Below are 15,829 nucleotides of genomic sequence, written 5' to 3' on the forward strand. Positions count from 1 at the left end.
TCCATGTTCTCATCCAGGAGTCTCTTGAAAGACCCTGTTGAGTTTGCCTCCACCACCACTGACAGCAGCCGATTCCACTCGCCCACCACCCTCTGTGTGAAAAACTTACCCCTAACATTTCCCCTGTACCTACACCCCCCAGCACCTTAAACCTGTGTCCTCTCGTAGCAGCCATTTCCACCCTGGGAAAAAGCCTCTGAGAGTCCACCCGATCTATGCCTCTCAACATCTTATCCACCTCTATTGGGTCTCCTCTCATCCTTCGTCTCTCCAAGGAGAAAAGACCAAGCTCCCTCAGCCTATCCTCATAAGGCATGCCACTCAATCCAGGCAACGTCCTTGTAAATCTCCTCTGCACCCTTTCAATCTTTTCCACATCCTTCCTGTAATGAGGCAACCAGAACTGAGCACAGTACTTAGAACATAGAACATAGAACAGTACAGCACAGAACAGGCCCTTCGGCCCACGATGTTGTGCCGAGCTTTATCTGAAACCAAGATCAAGCTATCCCACTCCCTATCATCCTGGTGTGCTCCATGTGCCTATCCAATAACCGCTTAAATGTTTCTAAAGTGTCTGACTCCACTATCACTGCAGGCAGTCCATTCCACACCCCAACCACTCCTGTATCTCCCACCACGAACCCTATAGTTATGCCCCCTTGTAATAGCTCCATCCACCCGAGGAAATAGTCTTTGAACGTTCACTCTATCTATCCCCTTCATCATTTTATACACCTCTATTAAGTCTCCCCTCAGCCTCCTCCGCTCCAGAGAGAACAGCCCTAGCTCCCTCAACCTTTCCTCATATGACCTACCCTCCAAACCAGGCAGCATCCTGGTAAATCTCCTCTGCACTCTTTCCAGCGCTTCCACATCCTTCTTATAGTGAGGTGACCAGAACTGCACACAATATTCCAAATGTGGTCTCACCAAGGTCCTGTACAGTTGCAGCATAACCCCACGGCTCTTAAACTCCAACCCCCTGTTAATAAAAGCTAACACACTATAGGCCTTCTTCACAGCTCTATCCACTTGACTGGCAACCTTTAGAGATCTGTGGATATGGACCCCAAGATCTCTCTGTTCCTCCACAGTCTTCAGAACCCTACCTTTGACCCTGTAATCCACATTTAAATTTGTCCTACCAAAATGAATCACCTCACATTTATCAGGGTTAAACTCCATTTGCCATTTTTCAGCCCAGCTTTGCATCCTATCTATGTCTCTTTGCAGCCTACAACAGCCCTCCACCTCATCCACTACTCCACCAATCTTGGTGTCATCAGCAAATTTACTGATCCACCCTTCAGCCCCCTCCTCTAAGTCATTAATAAAAATCACAAAGAGCAGAGGACCAAGCACTGATCCCTGCGGCACACCGCTAGCAACCTGCCTCCAATCCGAAAATTTTCCATCGACCACCACCCTCTGTCTTCGGTCAGACAGCCAGTTACCTATCCAATCGGCCAACTTTCCCTCTATCCCACACCTCCTCACTTTCATCATAAGCCGACCATGGGGGACCTTATCAAACGCCTTACTAAAATCCATGTCTATGACATCAACTGCCCTACCTTCATCAACACACTTAGTTACCTCCTCAAAAAATTCTATCAAATTTGTGAGGCACGACTTGCCCTTCACGAATCCGTGCTGACTATCTCGGATTAATCCGCATCTTTCTAAATGGTCGTAAATCCCATCCCTAAGGACCCTTTCCATCAATTTACCAACCACCGAAGTAAGACTAACCGGTCTATAATTACCAGGGTCATTTCTATTCCCTTTCCTAAACAGAGGAACAACATTCGCCATTCTCCAGTCCTCTGGCACCATCCCCGTGGACAGCGAGGACCCAAAGATCAACGCCAAAGGCTCTGCAATCTCATCCCTTGCCTCCCACAGAATCCTAGGATACATTTCATCAGGCCCAGGGGACTTATCGACCTTCAGTTTATTCAAAACTGCCAAGACATCCTCCCTCCGAACATCTATTTCCTCCAGCCTATTAGCCTGTAACACCTTCTCTTCCTCAAAAACATGGCCCCTCTCCTTGGTGAACACTGAAGAAAAGTATTCATTCATCACCTCGCCTATCTCTACTGACTCCATACACAAGTTCCCACTACTGTCCTTGACCGGCCCTAACCTCACCCTGGTCATTCTTTTATTCCTCACATAAGAGTAAAAAGCCTTGGGGTTTTCCTTGATCCGACCCGCCAAGGACTTCTCATGTCCCCTCCTAGCTCTCCTAAGCCCCTTTTTCAGCTCATTCCTTGCTAACTTGTAACCCTCAATCGAGCCATCTGAACCTTGTTTCCTCATCCCTACATAAGCTTCCCTCTTCCTTTTCACAAGACATTCCAGCTCTTTTGTGAACCATGGTTCCCTCACTCGGCCATTTCCTCCCTGCCTGACAGGAACATACCTATCAAGGACATCCAGTATTTGTTCCTTGAAAAAGTTCCACTTTTCATTAGTTCCTTTCTCTGACAGTTTCTGTTCCCAACTTATGCCCCCTAATTCTTGCCTAATCGCATCATAATTACCCCTCCCCCAATTGTAAACCTTGCCCTGCCGTACGGCCCTATCCCTCTCCATTGCAATAACAAAAGACACCGAATTGTGGTCACTATCTCCAAATTGCTCTCCCACAACCAAATCTAACACTTGGCCCAGTTCATTTCCCAGTACCAAATCCAATGTGGCCTCACCTCTAGTCGGCCCATCCACATATTGTGTCAGGAAACCCTCCCGCACACACTGCACAAAAACTGCCCCATCCAAACTATTTGACCTACAAAGGTTCCAATCAATATTTGGAAAGTTAAAGTCCCCCATGACAACTACCCTGTGACCCCCACACATATCCATAATCTGCTTAGCAATTTCTTCCTCCACATCTCGATTACTATTTGGGGGCCTATAGTAAACTCCTAGCAACGTGACCGCTCCTTTCCTATTTCTAACTTCAGCCCATATTACCTCAGTGTGCAGATCCCCCACGAAGTGCCTTTCCGCAGCCGTTAAACTATCCTTGATTAACAATTCCACTCCTCCACCTCTTTTACCAGCTTCCCTACACTTACTGAAACATCTATACCCCGGAACGTCCAACAACCATTCCTGTCCTTGTTCTACTCCAAGATGTTGAGAGGTATAGATTGGGTGGATTCTCGGAGGCTTTTTCCCAGGGCTGAAATGGCTGCTACGAGAGGACACAGGTTTAAGGTGCTGGGGAGTAGGTACAGAGATGTCAGGGGTAAGTTTTTCACTCAGAGGGTGGCGGATTCGATAGGGTCTTTTAAGAGACTTCTGGATGAGTACATGGGACTTCATAGGATTGAGAGTTATAGGTAAGCCTATATATAGGCCTAGGTAGGTAGGGACATGACTGGCGCAACTTGTGGGCCGAAGGGCCTGTTTGTGCTGTATTTTTTCTATGTTCTAAAAAGTGCTTAGAGGAGCTCTTGAAAAACCCTCGTGAACAAAAATGCAGATCGAGTGCTGGAAAATTGATTGAAATACAGAGGGGCTTCTCTAAAGGTAAACTTGCAGGTTGAGTCCGTAATTAAGAAAGCAAATGTAATGTTGTCATTTATCTCAAGAGGCTTGGAATACAAAAGCAGGGATGTACTTCTGAGGCTTTATAAAGCACTGGTTAGGCCCCATTTGGAGTACTGTGAGCAATTTTGGGCCCCACACCTCAGGAAGGACATACTGGCACTGGAGCGGGTCCAGCGGAGATTCACACGGATGATCCCGGGAATGGTAGGCCTGACATACGATGAACGTCTGAGGATCGTGGGATTATATTCATTGGAGTTTAGGAGGTTGAGGGGAGATCTGATAGAAACTTACAAGATAATGAACGGCTTAGATAGGATGGACGTAGGGAAGTTGTTTCCATTAACAGGGGAGACTAGGACGCGGGGGCACAGCCTTAGAATAAAAGGGAGTCACTTTAGAACAGAGATGAGGAGAAATTTCTTCAGCCAGAGAGTGGTGGGTCTGTGGAATTCATTGCCACAGAGGGCTGTGGAGGCCGAGACATTGAGCGTCTTCAAGACAGAAATGGATAAATTCTTGATTTCTCGAGGAATTAAGGGCTATGGGGAGAGAGCGGGTAAATGGAGTTGAAATCAACCATGATTGAATGGTGGAGTGGACTCGATGGGCCGAATGGCCTTACTTCCGCTCCTATGTCTTATGGTCTTATGGCCAAAACAGAGACAATGTCTCAGAGTTAGTCAGACTCTTTGGCCCATCGTATCTGCCCTGGTCACCAAGCTCCACAACTAAGAGCTGGAAATTGGGACGTCGCTGAAGATCAGCCTCCTCCAAATGGCCTTGGGGGGGGGAGTGGGTTGTTCTCTCCCGCTTGGTCAGTCAGTGACTGCCTTGGGGCGGACTGTCACTGATTGGTCATTCAGTATTGCGGGGGAGGGGTTGGGAAGTGTCGATATGCGGAGGGGACAGGTAGTATTGAGGAAGCGGGGGGGGGGCTGAAGGACTTGGACAGGTTCGGAGAGTGGGCAAAGAAGTGGCAGATGGAATACAATGTGGGAAAGTGTGAGGTTGTGCACTTTGGAAGGAGGAATGGAGGCATCGACTATTTTCTAAATGGGAAAATGCTTCGGAAATCAGAAGCACAAAGGGACTTGGGAGTCATTGTTCAAGATTCTCTTCAGGTTAACGTGCAGGTTCAGTCGGCAGTTAGGAAGGCAAATGAAATGTTAGCATTCATGTCGAGAGGGCTAGAATACAAGAGCAGGGATGGACTTCTGAGGCTGTATAAGGCTCTGGTCAGACACCATTTGGAGTATTGTGAGCAGTTTTGGGTCCCGTATCTAAGGAAGGATGTGCTGGGCCTTGGAAAGGGTCCAGAGGAGGTTCACAAGAATGATCCCTGGAATGAAGAGCTTGTCGTATGAGGAACGGTTGAGGACTCTGGGTCTGTACTCGTTGGAGTTTAGAAGGATGAGGGGGGATCTGATTGAAACTTACAGGATACTGCGAGGCCTGGATAGAGCGGACGTGGAGAGGATGTTTCCACTCGTCGGAAAAACTAGGACCAGAGGGCACAACCTCAGGCTAAAGGGACGATCCTTTAAAACAGAGATGAGGAGGGATTTCTTCAGCCAGAGAGTGGTGAATGTGTGGAACTCTTTGCCGCAGAAGGCTGTGGAGGTCGGGTCATTGAGTGTCTTTAAGACAGAGATAGATAGGTTCTTGATTAATAAGGGGATCAGGGGTTATGGGGAAAAGGCAGGAGAATGGGGGTGAGAAAAGGATCAGCCATGATTGAATGGCGGGGCAGACTCGATGGGCCGAGTGGCCTCATTCTGCTCCTATGTCTCATGTGGTCTCTCCCTGATTGGTCAGTCACTGAGGGCCATTTGGGGTGTGGTCTCTGCCTGATTGGTCAGTCAGAGCCATGGGGGTGTGGTCTCTCCCTGATTGGTGGCTGAGGTGGAGGGCTGTTGTCGGCTGCAAAGAGACATTGATAGGATGCAAAGCTGGGCCAAAAAATGGCAGCTGGAGTTTAACCCTGATAAGTGCGAGGTGATTCATTTTGGTAGGACAAATTTAAATGTGGATTACAGGGTCAAAGGTAGGGTTCTGAGGAATGTGGAGGAACAGAGAGATCTTGGGGTTCATATCCACAGATCTCTGAAGGTTGCCACTCAAGTGGATAGAGCTGTGAAGAAGGCCTATAGTGTGTTTGTGTTTATTAGCAGGGGGTTTGAGTTTAAGAGCTGTGGGGTTATGCTGCAACTGTACAGGACCTTGGTGAGACCACATTTGGAATATTGTGTGCAGTTCTGGTCACCTCACTATAAGAAGGATGTGGAAGCGCTGGAAATAGTGCAGAGGAGATTTACCAGGATGCTGCCTGGTTTGGAGGGTAGGTCTGATGAGGAAAGGTTGAGGGAGCTAGGGCTTTTCTCTTTAGAGCGGAGGAGGATGAGAGGCGACTTAATAGAGGTTTATAAGATGATGAGGGGGATAGATAGAGTGGATGTTCAGAGACTATTTCCTCGGGTGGATGTAGCTGTTACTAGGGGGCATAACTATAAGGTTCATGGCGGGAGATATAGGAGGGATAGAAACATAGAAAAACTACAGCACAAACAGGCCCTTCGGCCCACAAGTTGTGCCGAACATATCCCCACCTTCTCGACCTACCTATAACCCTCCATCCTATTAAGCTCCATGTACTCATCCAGGCGTCTCTTAAAAGACCCTACTGAGTTCGCCTCCACCATCACTGACGGCAGCCGATTCCACTCGCCCACCACCCTCTGTGAAAAACTTACCCCTAACATCTCCCCTGTACCTACCCCCCAGCACCTTAAACCTGTGTCCTCTCGTAGCAGACTTTTCCACCCTGGGAAAAAGCCTCAGAGTCCACCCGATCTATGCCTCTCAGCATCTTATACACCTCTATTAGGTCTCCTCTCATCCTACATCTCTCCAAGGAGAAAAGACCGAGCTCCCTCAGCCTATCCTCATAAGGCATGCCACTCAATCCAGGCAACATCCTTGTAAATCTCCTCTGCACCCTTTCAATCTTTTCCACATCCTTCCTATAGTGAGGCGACCAGAACGGAGCACAGTACTCCAAGTGGGGTCTGACGAGGGTCTTATATAGCTGCATCATTATCCCCGGACTCCTAAACTCAATCCCTCGATTGATAAAGGCCAGCACACCATACGCCTTCTTAACCACCTCCTCCACCTGCGGGGCCAATTTCAGAGTCCTATGGACCCGGACCCCAAGGTCCTTCTGATCCTCGATGTACGAGGTAGGTTCTTTACTCAGAGTGGTTGGGGTGTGGAATGGACTGCCTGCAGTGATAGTGGAGTCAGACACTTTAGGAACATTTAAGCGGTTATTGGATAGGCACATGGAGCACACCAGGATGGTAGGGAGTGGGATAGCTTGATCTTGGTTTGGGAAAAGGTTTGGCACAACAACGAGGGCCGAACGGCCTGTACTGTTCTATGATTGGTCAGTCACTGGGATCATGGGGGTGTGGTTTCTCCCTGATTGGTCAGTCAGAGCCATAGGAGTGTGGTCTCTCCCTGATTGGTCAGTCACTGGGATTATGGGGCTGTAGTCTCTCCCTGATTGGTCATTGAGCCATGGGGGTGTGGTCTTTCTCTCATTGGTCAGTGAGGGTCATTAGGGTTCTCTCCCTGATTGGTCAGTCTTGGGTGAATGACTGGTCAGCCCCTCCCCCAGCCTGCCAGACAAGATGAGTACAGTGCGCAGGCGCAGTCCTGCTCCCTCCCTCCCCCTCCATGGGTGCGCAGGCGCAGCCGTCAGACCACGAGCAGCCGCACGCAGCTGCAGTGCCGTCAGCCACCGGCAACCCCGCAGGCGCAGGGCCTTCGCTGCCGGCGCCGCGCAGGCGCACGGCGGCTCAGCGGCCCGCCGGCCGGGCACAGGCGCCGTTGGCGGCCGCCGGCCGGTCGGCCTGCGCCTCAGTGCGCAGGCGCTGCGGGGGCCGCGACACAAACAAGCGGAGCGGCCGTTACAGCTGAGAGCCCCGGGGGAGAGAGAGAGAGAGAGAGAGGCCTCGGCCCTGGGGCCACCGTGTGTCCCCCGCCCCCAGCGTCACTCACCCCCTTCAGCCGCTTGATCAGCGCGTTCTTGGAGCCGCTCTTGGCCAGGCCGCGCTCCTCCAGGGCCGCCTTCAGGTCAGTGACCCGCAGCTTCTGCAACTCTCGGCCGTCCAGAGTCACGTCTTCCAGATCCGCCATCTTGCCTTCTCCTCCCCCCCCCCACCCACCCCCTGTCCTCCCTCTCCCTGATCTCGCGCTGCTCCGGGGAGGGAGAGGAGGAGGGGGGGGGGGGCGGGGCCGCTTCCTTCGGCTCCTTCCGGAACCCACCTCGGCTCTTTCCGTCAAGGGGCGGCGGTGTCTGTCTGCACTCGGCGCTTTCCGGAGTCGCCTTCGGCTCTCTCCGCTGGCAGGGGCGGGACTAGCGTGGTGATTGACAGCGGGCTTCCCCAATCGCGGGCCGCGTAGGGTAGGGGGCGGAGATAGTGACGTCACAGACGCCCGTCCTCGGCGCCTTCCGGAAAGCCTTCGGCTCCCTCCGCCGGGAGGGGCGGGACTAGTGTGGTGATTGACAGCGGGGTTCTCCAATCGCAGGCAGCGTCCAGTAGGGGGCGGCGATAGTGACGTCACAGACCCCGTCCTCGGCGCTCCCCCGAAAGCCGTTAGAAGGGGCGGGACTAGTGTGGTGACTGACAGCCGGACTTTCCAATGGCAGTCCGAGTAGGGTAGGGGGCGGAGATAGTGACGTCACAGACCCCCATCCGCGGCGCTTTCCGGAAAGCCTTCGGCTCTCTCCGCTGGGAGGGGCGGGACTTGTGTGCCGAGTGACAGCAGGGTTCTCCAATGGCAGGCCGAGTAGGGTAGGGGGCGGAGATAGTGACGTCACAGACCCCCATCCTCGGCTCTTTCCGGAAAGCCTTCGGCTCTTTCCGCTGGGAGGGACATGTTCTTGGAGATGGGTAAGGAAGGAAGCCTCACAACACCAGGTTCAAGTCCAACAGGTTTATTTGGTAGCACAAGCCACTAGCTTTCGGAACAGGCTGCTCCTTCATCAGGTAATGGGAGTTGTGTTCACAAAACAGGCCATACAAAGACACAAACTCAATTTACACCATAATGGTTGGGATGCGAGTCTTTACAGGTAATCAAGTCTCCAAAGGTACAGACAATGTGAGTGGAGAGAGGGTGAAGCACAGGTTAAAGAGATGTGTTAGTGAGAACTTGCAAGTCCCAGGCCAAACGTGGGGACGGTTACAGGGTCATAGAGGTTTACAGCATGGAAACAGGCCCTTCGGCCCAACTTGTCCATGCCGCCCTTTCTTTTTTAAACCCCTAAGCTATTCACAATTGCCCCCATTTGGCCCATATCCCTCTGCACCCATCTTACCCATGTAACGCTTTTTAAAAGACAGAATTCATAGAATCGAATCAAAGAAACCCTACAGTACAGAAAGAGGCCATTCGGCCCATCGAGTCTGCACCGACCACAATCCCACCCAGGCCCCACCCCCACGTCCCTACACATTTACCCGCTAATCCCTCTAACCTACGCATCTCAGGAGACTAAGGGGCAATTTTTAGCATGGCCAATCAACCTAACCCGCACATCTTTAGACTGTGGGAGGAAACCGGAGCACCCGGAGGAAACCCACGCAGACACAGGGAGAATGTGCAGACTCCGCACAGACAGTGACCCAAGCCGGGAATCAAACCCAGGTCCCTGGAGCTGTGAAGCAGCAGTGCTAACCACTGTGCTACCGTGCCGCCCCGCCTCTACGACTACCTCTGGCAGCTCGTTCCAGACACTCACCACCCTCTGTGTGAAAATATTGCCCCTCTGGACCCTTCTGTATCTCTCCCCTCTCACCTTAAACCTATGCCCTCTAGTTTTAGACTCCCCTACCTTTGGGAAAAGATATTGACTATCTCGCTGATCTATGCCCCTCATTATTTTATAGACCTCTATAAGATCACCCCTCAGCCTCCAGCACTCCAGAGAAAAAAGTCCCAGTCTATCCAGCCTCTCCTTATAACTCAGACCATCAAGTCCCGGTAGCATCCTAGTAAATCTCTTCTGCACTCTTTCTAGTTTAATAATATCCTTTCTATAATAGGGTGACCAGAACTGTACACAGTATTCCAAGTGTGGCCTTACCAATGTCTTGTACAACTTCAACAAGACGTCCCAACTCCTGTATTCAATGTTCTGACCGATGAAACCAAGCATGCCGAATGCCTTCTTCACCACTCTGTCCACTTGTGACTCCACTTTCAAGGAGCTATGAACATGTACCCCGAGATCTCTTTGCTCTGTAACTCTCCCCAACGCCCTACCATTAACTGAGTAAATCCTGCCCTGGTTCAATCTACCAAAATGCATCACCTAGCTATCTACCAAAATGAGATTTTGCAAGCCCAGGCAAGTCGTGGGGGTTACAGATAGCGTGACATGAACCCAAGATCCCGGTTGAGGCCGTCCTCATGTGTGCGGAACTTGGCTATCAGTCTCTGCTCAGCGACTCTGCGCTGTCGTGTGTCATGAAGGCCGCCTTGGAGAACGCTTCCCCGAAGATCAGAGGCCAAATGTCCGTGACCGCTGAAGTGCTCCCCCACAGGAAGAGAACACTCTTGCCTGGTGATTGTCGAGCGGTGTTCATTCATCCGTTGTCGCAGCGTCTGCATGGTCTCCCCAATGTACCATGCCTCGGGACATCCTTTCCTGCAGCGTATCAGGTAGACAATGTTGGCCGAGTTGAAATCTCACTTGCAAAATCTCACTAACTGTCCTATCTGGAGACAATACACATTTCTTTAACCTGTGCTTAAGCCTCTCGCCCCGGTGGAGGTCTGTCTACGGACGGATCTCCCACAATTACGTCGGGGACCTGGGGTGGAGGGTGATGCATGCAGCAGTTCTGTACAGCCGTAGGGTTCACGGGCTCCGAAGACTGCCCTTTCTGTGGCCTTGTGGAGTCCGTGGACCACGTCTGTGTTGTGTGTCTTAGGCTGCACTCCCTTTTTGTTTTCCTAAAGAACCTTTTTATTGATGTTTTGTTTGCACTTCAGTCCCACGCTCCTGATCTACGGACACCCGGCGCGGAGAGGGTCGGGTCGGGATGGCGACCTCCTCGTGAACCTACTCCTGGCGAAACGCGCCATTTACAAAGTCCAGGCAGCGGGCGATCGAGGGGGGCCGTCCACCCTGACTGTCTGCCCCTCTACCGCGGCTACCTTCGCGACCAGGTGTCCCCGGAGAGGGAGCGTGCGGTGGGCGCGGTTGACGCCTTCCACGCAGGGGTTGGGGTGCGTGATCGACCCTAATAATCGCATTACGATTTGATGTTTTTAAGTTTCCTTTGTACTTTGATTTTTGTGCGGGCTGTTCCCCCTCCTTTTGGGGAGCTGCCCCCTTTTTACTTTGTCCTGATTTAACTTGAGTTTGTTTATTTGGTTTGACCTTAAAAGCGGCCACTCGCGTTGTCCGTACCTTTAAGACTTGATTAGCTGTAAAGACTCGCATCCCAACCATTATTTTATAAATTGAGTTTGTGTCTCTGTGTGCCCTGTTTGTGAGCACAACTCCCTCGCCTGAAGAAGGAGCAGCCTGTTCCGAAAGCTCGTGTCTTGCGCTCCCAAACAAACCTGTTGGACTTGAACCTGGAGTGAGGCTGCTGAACCCGGTGATTGACAGCCGCTCCTCCAATGGCGGGGCGGGGCCGGAGGGACGGCGTTGTGACGTCACAGAGCCCCCGGTCCTCGGCTCTTTCCGCTGGAGGGGGGGGGGGCGGGACTAGGGTGGTGATTGGCAGCGGGCTGCTCCAAGCGCAGGTCGCGTCGAGGAGGGGCGGGGCTAGAGATACGTCACAGACACCCCCTCCGAACTCGGCTCTTTCCGGCGGTGGGCCGCCGCGGGTGGGGGGGCGGAGCCAGTGACATCACCGTCTCCAGCCTTCGGCTCTTTCCGGAGAGCCTTCGGCTCTTTCCGGCTGTAGGCCGTCCCCTGACAGGGGCGGGAGGGGCTGCAGAGGTCACCGCCCCCCCACAAACATCAGGAGCTCGGCTATCTCCGGAAAGCCCGACTGTTTACATCTTATTTTTCCAATCTTTACCTCCCCCCAATTGTCCCGCCCCGATTTTATATCTTCCCCCAGAGAGAGAGAGGCAGAGATCCTCCTTCGGCAATTTCCGGAAACACTCGGCAATTTCCGTCGCTTGTTTACCTGAAGGATAAAAGTCACCCAATAAATCAAGGCCCCCTCCCTCCTCCCTCCCTTTTATTCCGGGTCCGACAACATTCATTAACCACAGCCGAACAATCCTTTATTTTATGGTTTACAAAATAATTGTTTTTTAAACGTTTCCGGTCGCCTCGTTTCGCCCCACTTCCGGCCCCGCTTCCACCCACTTCCGGTCCCGCATCGACCAACGTCTGGTCCCGCTTCGCCCCACTTCCGCTCTCCCCATCATTCGCCCCACTTCCGGTCCCCAGACTTCGGCAACTTCCGTGGACCTTCGGCTGTTTCCGCCAGGGTGTGTGTGTGTGTATCACTTAAAGGGGCAGGCCACCCCCCCCCCCCCATCAGTCCCTGCCACCCCAATGAGAGACACACACACACACAGTGTGTGCAGGGGCCCCATTGGAAGAGAGAGAGAGAGAGACAGACAGCTTCAGGAGTTTTGTTTATTTAATGGTGAGCACAGTTATTCCCCTGAACAGAAACTTCCATTGACATTCACCTGGGGTGTCACAGTGGGTCAGCGCTGCTGCCTCTCAGCACCAGGGACCCCGGCTTCGATCCCCGGCTCGGGTCACGGTCTGTGCGGAGTCTGCACGTTCTCCCCGTGTCTGCGTGGGTTTCCTCCCACAGTCCGGAAGACGCGCCGGTTAGGGTGCACTGGCCGTGCTAAATTGCCCCTCAGTGTCAGGGGGAACGAGCTAGGGTAAATACACGGGGCTATGGGGATAGGGTGGGACTGTGGTCGCTGCAGCTCCGATGGGTCGAATGGCCGCCTCCTGCACTGTCGGGATTTTTATGATTCCACATCCTGGGGGTTACCATTGTCCAAAAACTGAACTGGAACCAGCCATATAAATACTGTGGCTTCCTGTGTGTGTGTTTGTGCGTCTCTGTCTCTGTGTGTGTGTCTCTGTGTGTGTGTGCGTCTCTGTCTCTGTGTGTGTGTGTGTGTCTCTGTGTGTGTGTGTGTGTCTCTGTGTGTGTGTGCGTCTCTGTCTCTGTGTGTGTGTGCGTCTCTGTCTCTGTGTGTGTGTGCGTCTCTGTCTCTGTGTGTGTGTGCGTCTCTGTCTCTGTGTGTGTGTGCGTCTCTGTCTCTGTGTGTGTGTGCGTCTCTGTCTCTGTGTGTGTGTGCATCTCTGTCTCTGTGTGTCGGTCTGTGTGTGTGTGTGTGTCGGTCTGTGTGTGTGTGTGTCGGTCTGTGTGTGTGTGTGTCGGTCTGTGTGTGTGTGTGTCGGTCTGTGTGTGTGTGTGTCGGTCTGTGTGTGTGTGTGTCGGTCTGTGTGTGTGTGTGTCGGTCTGTGTGTGTGTGTGTCGGTCTGTGTGTGTGTGTGTCGGTCTGTGTGTGTGTGTGTCGGTCTGTGTGTGTGTGTGTCGGTCTGTGTGTGTGTGTGTCGGTCTGTGTGTGTGTGTGTCGGTCTGTGTGTGTGTGTGTCGGTCTGTGTGTGTGTGTGTCGGTCTGTGTGTGTGTGTCGGTCTGTGTGTGTGTGTCGGTCTGTGTGTGCGTGCGTGTGTGTGTCGGTCTGTGTGTGTGTGTGTGTATGTGTCGGTCTGTGTGTGTGTATGTGTCGGTCTGTGTGTGTGTGTGTGTCGGTCTGTGTGTGTGTGTGTCGGTCTGTGTGTGTGTGTGTCGGTCTGTGTGTGTGTGTGTCGGTCTGTGTGTGTGTCGGTCTGTGTGTGTGTGTGTCGGTCTGTGTGTGTGTGTGTCGGTGTGTGTGTGTCGGTGTGTGTGTGTCGGTGTGTGTGTGTGTCGGTGTGTGTGTGTGTCGGTGTGTGTGTGTGTCTGTGTGTCGGTGTGTGTGTGTGTCGGTGTGTGTGTGTGTCGGTGTGTGTGTGTGTCGGTGTGTGTGTGTGTCGGTGTGTGTGTGTGTCGGTGTGTGTGTGTGTCGGTGTGTGTGTGTGTCGGTGTGTGTGTGTGTCGGTGTGTGTGTGTGTCGGTGTGTGTGTGTGTCGGTGTGTGTGTGTGTCGGTGTGTGTGTGTGTCGGTGTGTGTGTGTGTCGGTGTGTGTGTGTGTCGGTGTGTGTGTGTGTCGGTGTGTGTGTGTGTCGGTGTGTGTGTGTGTCGGTGTGTGTCGGTGTGTGTGTGTGTCGGTCTTTGTGTGTGTGTCGGTCTGTGTGTGTGTGTCGGTCTGTGTGTGTGTGTCGGTCTGTGTGTGTGTGTCGGTCTGTGTGTGTGTGTCGGTCTGTGTGTGTGTGTCGGTCTGTGTGTGTGTGTCGGTCTGTGTGTGTGTGTCGGTCTGTGTGTGTGTGTCGGTCTGTGTGTGTGTGTCGGTCTGTGTGTGTGTGTCGGTCTGTGTGTGTGTGTCGGTCTGTGTGTGTGTGTCGGTCTGTGTGTGTGTGTCGGTCTGTGTGTGTGTGTCGGTCTGTGTGTGTGTGTCGGTCTGTGTGTGTGTGTCGGTCTGTGTGTGTGTGTCGGTCTGTGTGTGTGTGTCGGTGTGTGTGTGTGTGTCGGTGTGTGTGTGTGTGTCGGTGTGTGTGTGTGTGTCGGTGTGTGTGTGTGTGTCGGTGTGTGTGTGTGTGTCGGTGTGTGTGTGTGTGTCGGTGTGTGTGTGTGTGTCGGTGTGTGTGTGTGTGTCGGTGTGTGTGTGTGTGTGTCGGTGTGTGTGTGTGTGTGTCGGTGTGTGTGTGTGTGTGTGTCGGTGTGTGTGTGTGTGTGTGTCGGTGTGTGTGTGTGTGTGTGTCGGTGTGTGTGTGTGTGTGTCGGTGTGTGTGTCGGTCTGTGTGTGTGTGTCGGTCTGTGTGTGTGTGTCGGTCTGTGTGTGTGTGTCGGTCTGTGTGTGTGTGTCGGTCTGTGTGTGTGTGTCGGTCTGTGTGTGTGTGTCGGCCTGTGTGTGTGTCTCTGCCTGTGTGTGTGTCTCTGCCTGTGTGTCTGTGTGCCTCTGTCTGTTCCCCCCATCTCTGTCCGTGTCTGCGTCTCTCTCTCTTTGTGTCGCCCCCTCTCTGTGACCCCAACACTGACCCTCTCTCTGTCTCTCTCTCTCCCTCATTCTCTCTGTGACCCCAACACTGACCCTCTCTCTGTCTCTCTCTCTCCCTCATTCTCTCTGTGACCCTGACACTGACCCTCTCCCTCTCTCTCTGTCTGTCTCTCTCTGTCACCCCGACACTGACCGCCTCTCCCTCTCTCTCTCCCCCTCCCCCTCTCTCTCTGCAGCCGGATGATGTGCGACGCGGCGAGCTTGGAGCCTGTCCCGAGCCCCGGCTCCTACGTCACGTCGCAGGAGATCCGCTGCGTGCTGCACTGGTTCGGGGGTTGGACCGCGGCCCAGCGGGAGGTGTTCCTGGGCCAGCTGGTGAGGCGGGCGGTGCCGGGTAAGGTGTGGTCGCTGCTGGACGACCTGGGGGGGCTGGGGCTGGGAGAGAGGCCCCCCACACTCTTCCACTGCCAGCTGCGTCTGTGGGGTCGCTGGTTTGAGGGATGGACGGAGGTGGAACGTAACAGCCTGGTGGCCCGGCTGGAGGAGATGGAGCCTGACTTCGTGGCCCGTTTCTACCATGAGGTGGCAGCCACGGTGGGCAAGGACTGACCCTTCACCCCTGACCCCCGCCGACTCCTCCACAAGGTCAAACCTGCCGCCATCTTGGAGACTCAACCAAGCGAGAAGACTTGTGGGGGGGGGGGGGTGGATTCACACTGTGCCTTGGAACGCCGATGGAACATTCCAGAATATTAGACTGCGGGGGGGAGCTCCAACCCGGCCAATCTCTTCATTCCCCACTCCCTCTGTTCAAGCCAATAAAATAACTGTGCTCTGTGATTGGGCGTCCGGGTGGTCTGTTGGCTTCTTGTTGGCGAGGGAAGGGGGTCCGAGTCTGGGGGGGGTGGCGGGAACAGCTGGGAGAGTCACGCCAGCCTCCAGTTGCCAGCGTGCACCCGCCCCCTCCCGCCCCGAACCTTGCGGTACAGGGCCACCCCCAAGGCCCCCCCGGCCAAGGCGACCACCAGCGCTCCGCCGAGAGCAGCCGCCATGACAGATCCGGGCGCCGGCTGAGCTGTCGTCTCGTCTGGGGACGGCGAGAAG

The 15,829-nt window shown here is 53.4% G+C and overlaps 2 protein-coding genes across 2 annotated transcripts in view; one reads left to right on the forward strand and one right to left on the reverse strand.

Annotated features, from left to right (window-relative positions):
* LOC144489795 (apoptotic chromatin condensation inducer in the nucleus-like) overlaps positions 1-7,866 on the reverse strand; it is a gene marked incomplete at its 3' end in the record, with an annotated part of 22,053 nt that extends 14,187 nt beyond the window's left edge. Inside the window, exon 1 of the mRNA XM_078207645.1 lies at positions 7,636-7,866. Coding sequence (XP_078063771.1) covers positions 7,636-7,773 — 138 coding nt within the window. The remainder of the gene's footprint in view (positions 1-7,635) is intronic.
* On the forward strand, positions 7,439-15,565 carry cunh14orf119 (chromosome unknown C14orf119 homolog). Its single transcript, XM_078207644.1, has 2 exons — positions 7,439-7,710; positions 14,962-15,565. The coding sequence occupies exon 2, from the start codon at positions 14,966-14,968 to the stop codon at positions 15,332-15,334; it is 369 nt and encodes a 122-aa protein (XP_078063770.1). The 5' UTR covers positions 7,439-7,710; positions 14,962-14,965; the 3' UTR covers positions 15,335-15,565.
* The last annotated feature ends 264 nt before the right edge of the window (positions 15,566-15,829 follow it).

Source organism: Mustelus asterias, unplaced genomic scaffold (genome assembly GCF_964213995.1).
Source record: "Mustelus asterias unplaced genomic scaffold, sMusAst1.hap1.1 HAP1_SCAFFOLD_2550, whole genome shotgun sequence".
Classification (NCBI taxonomy): Eukaryota; Metazoa; Chordata; class Chondrichthyes; order Carcharhiniformes; family Triakidae; genus Mustelus; species Mustelus asterias.

Bases quoted from the DNA above. Each gene is read 5' to 3' on its own strand.
- cunh14orf119 (XM_078207644.1), top strand. From the start codon at position 14,966: ATGATGTGCGACGCGGCGAGCTTGGAGCCTGTCCCGAGCCCCGGCTCC.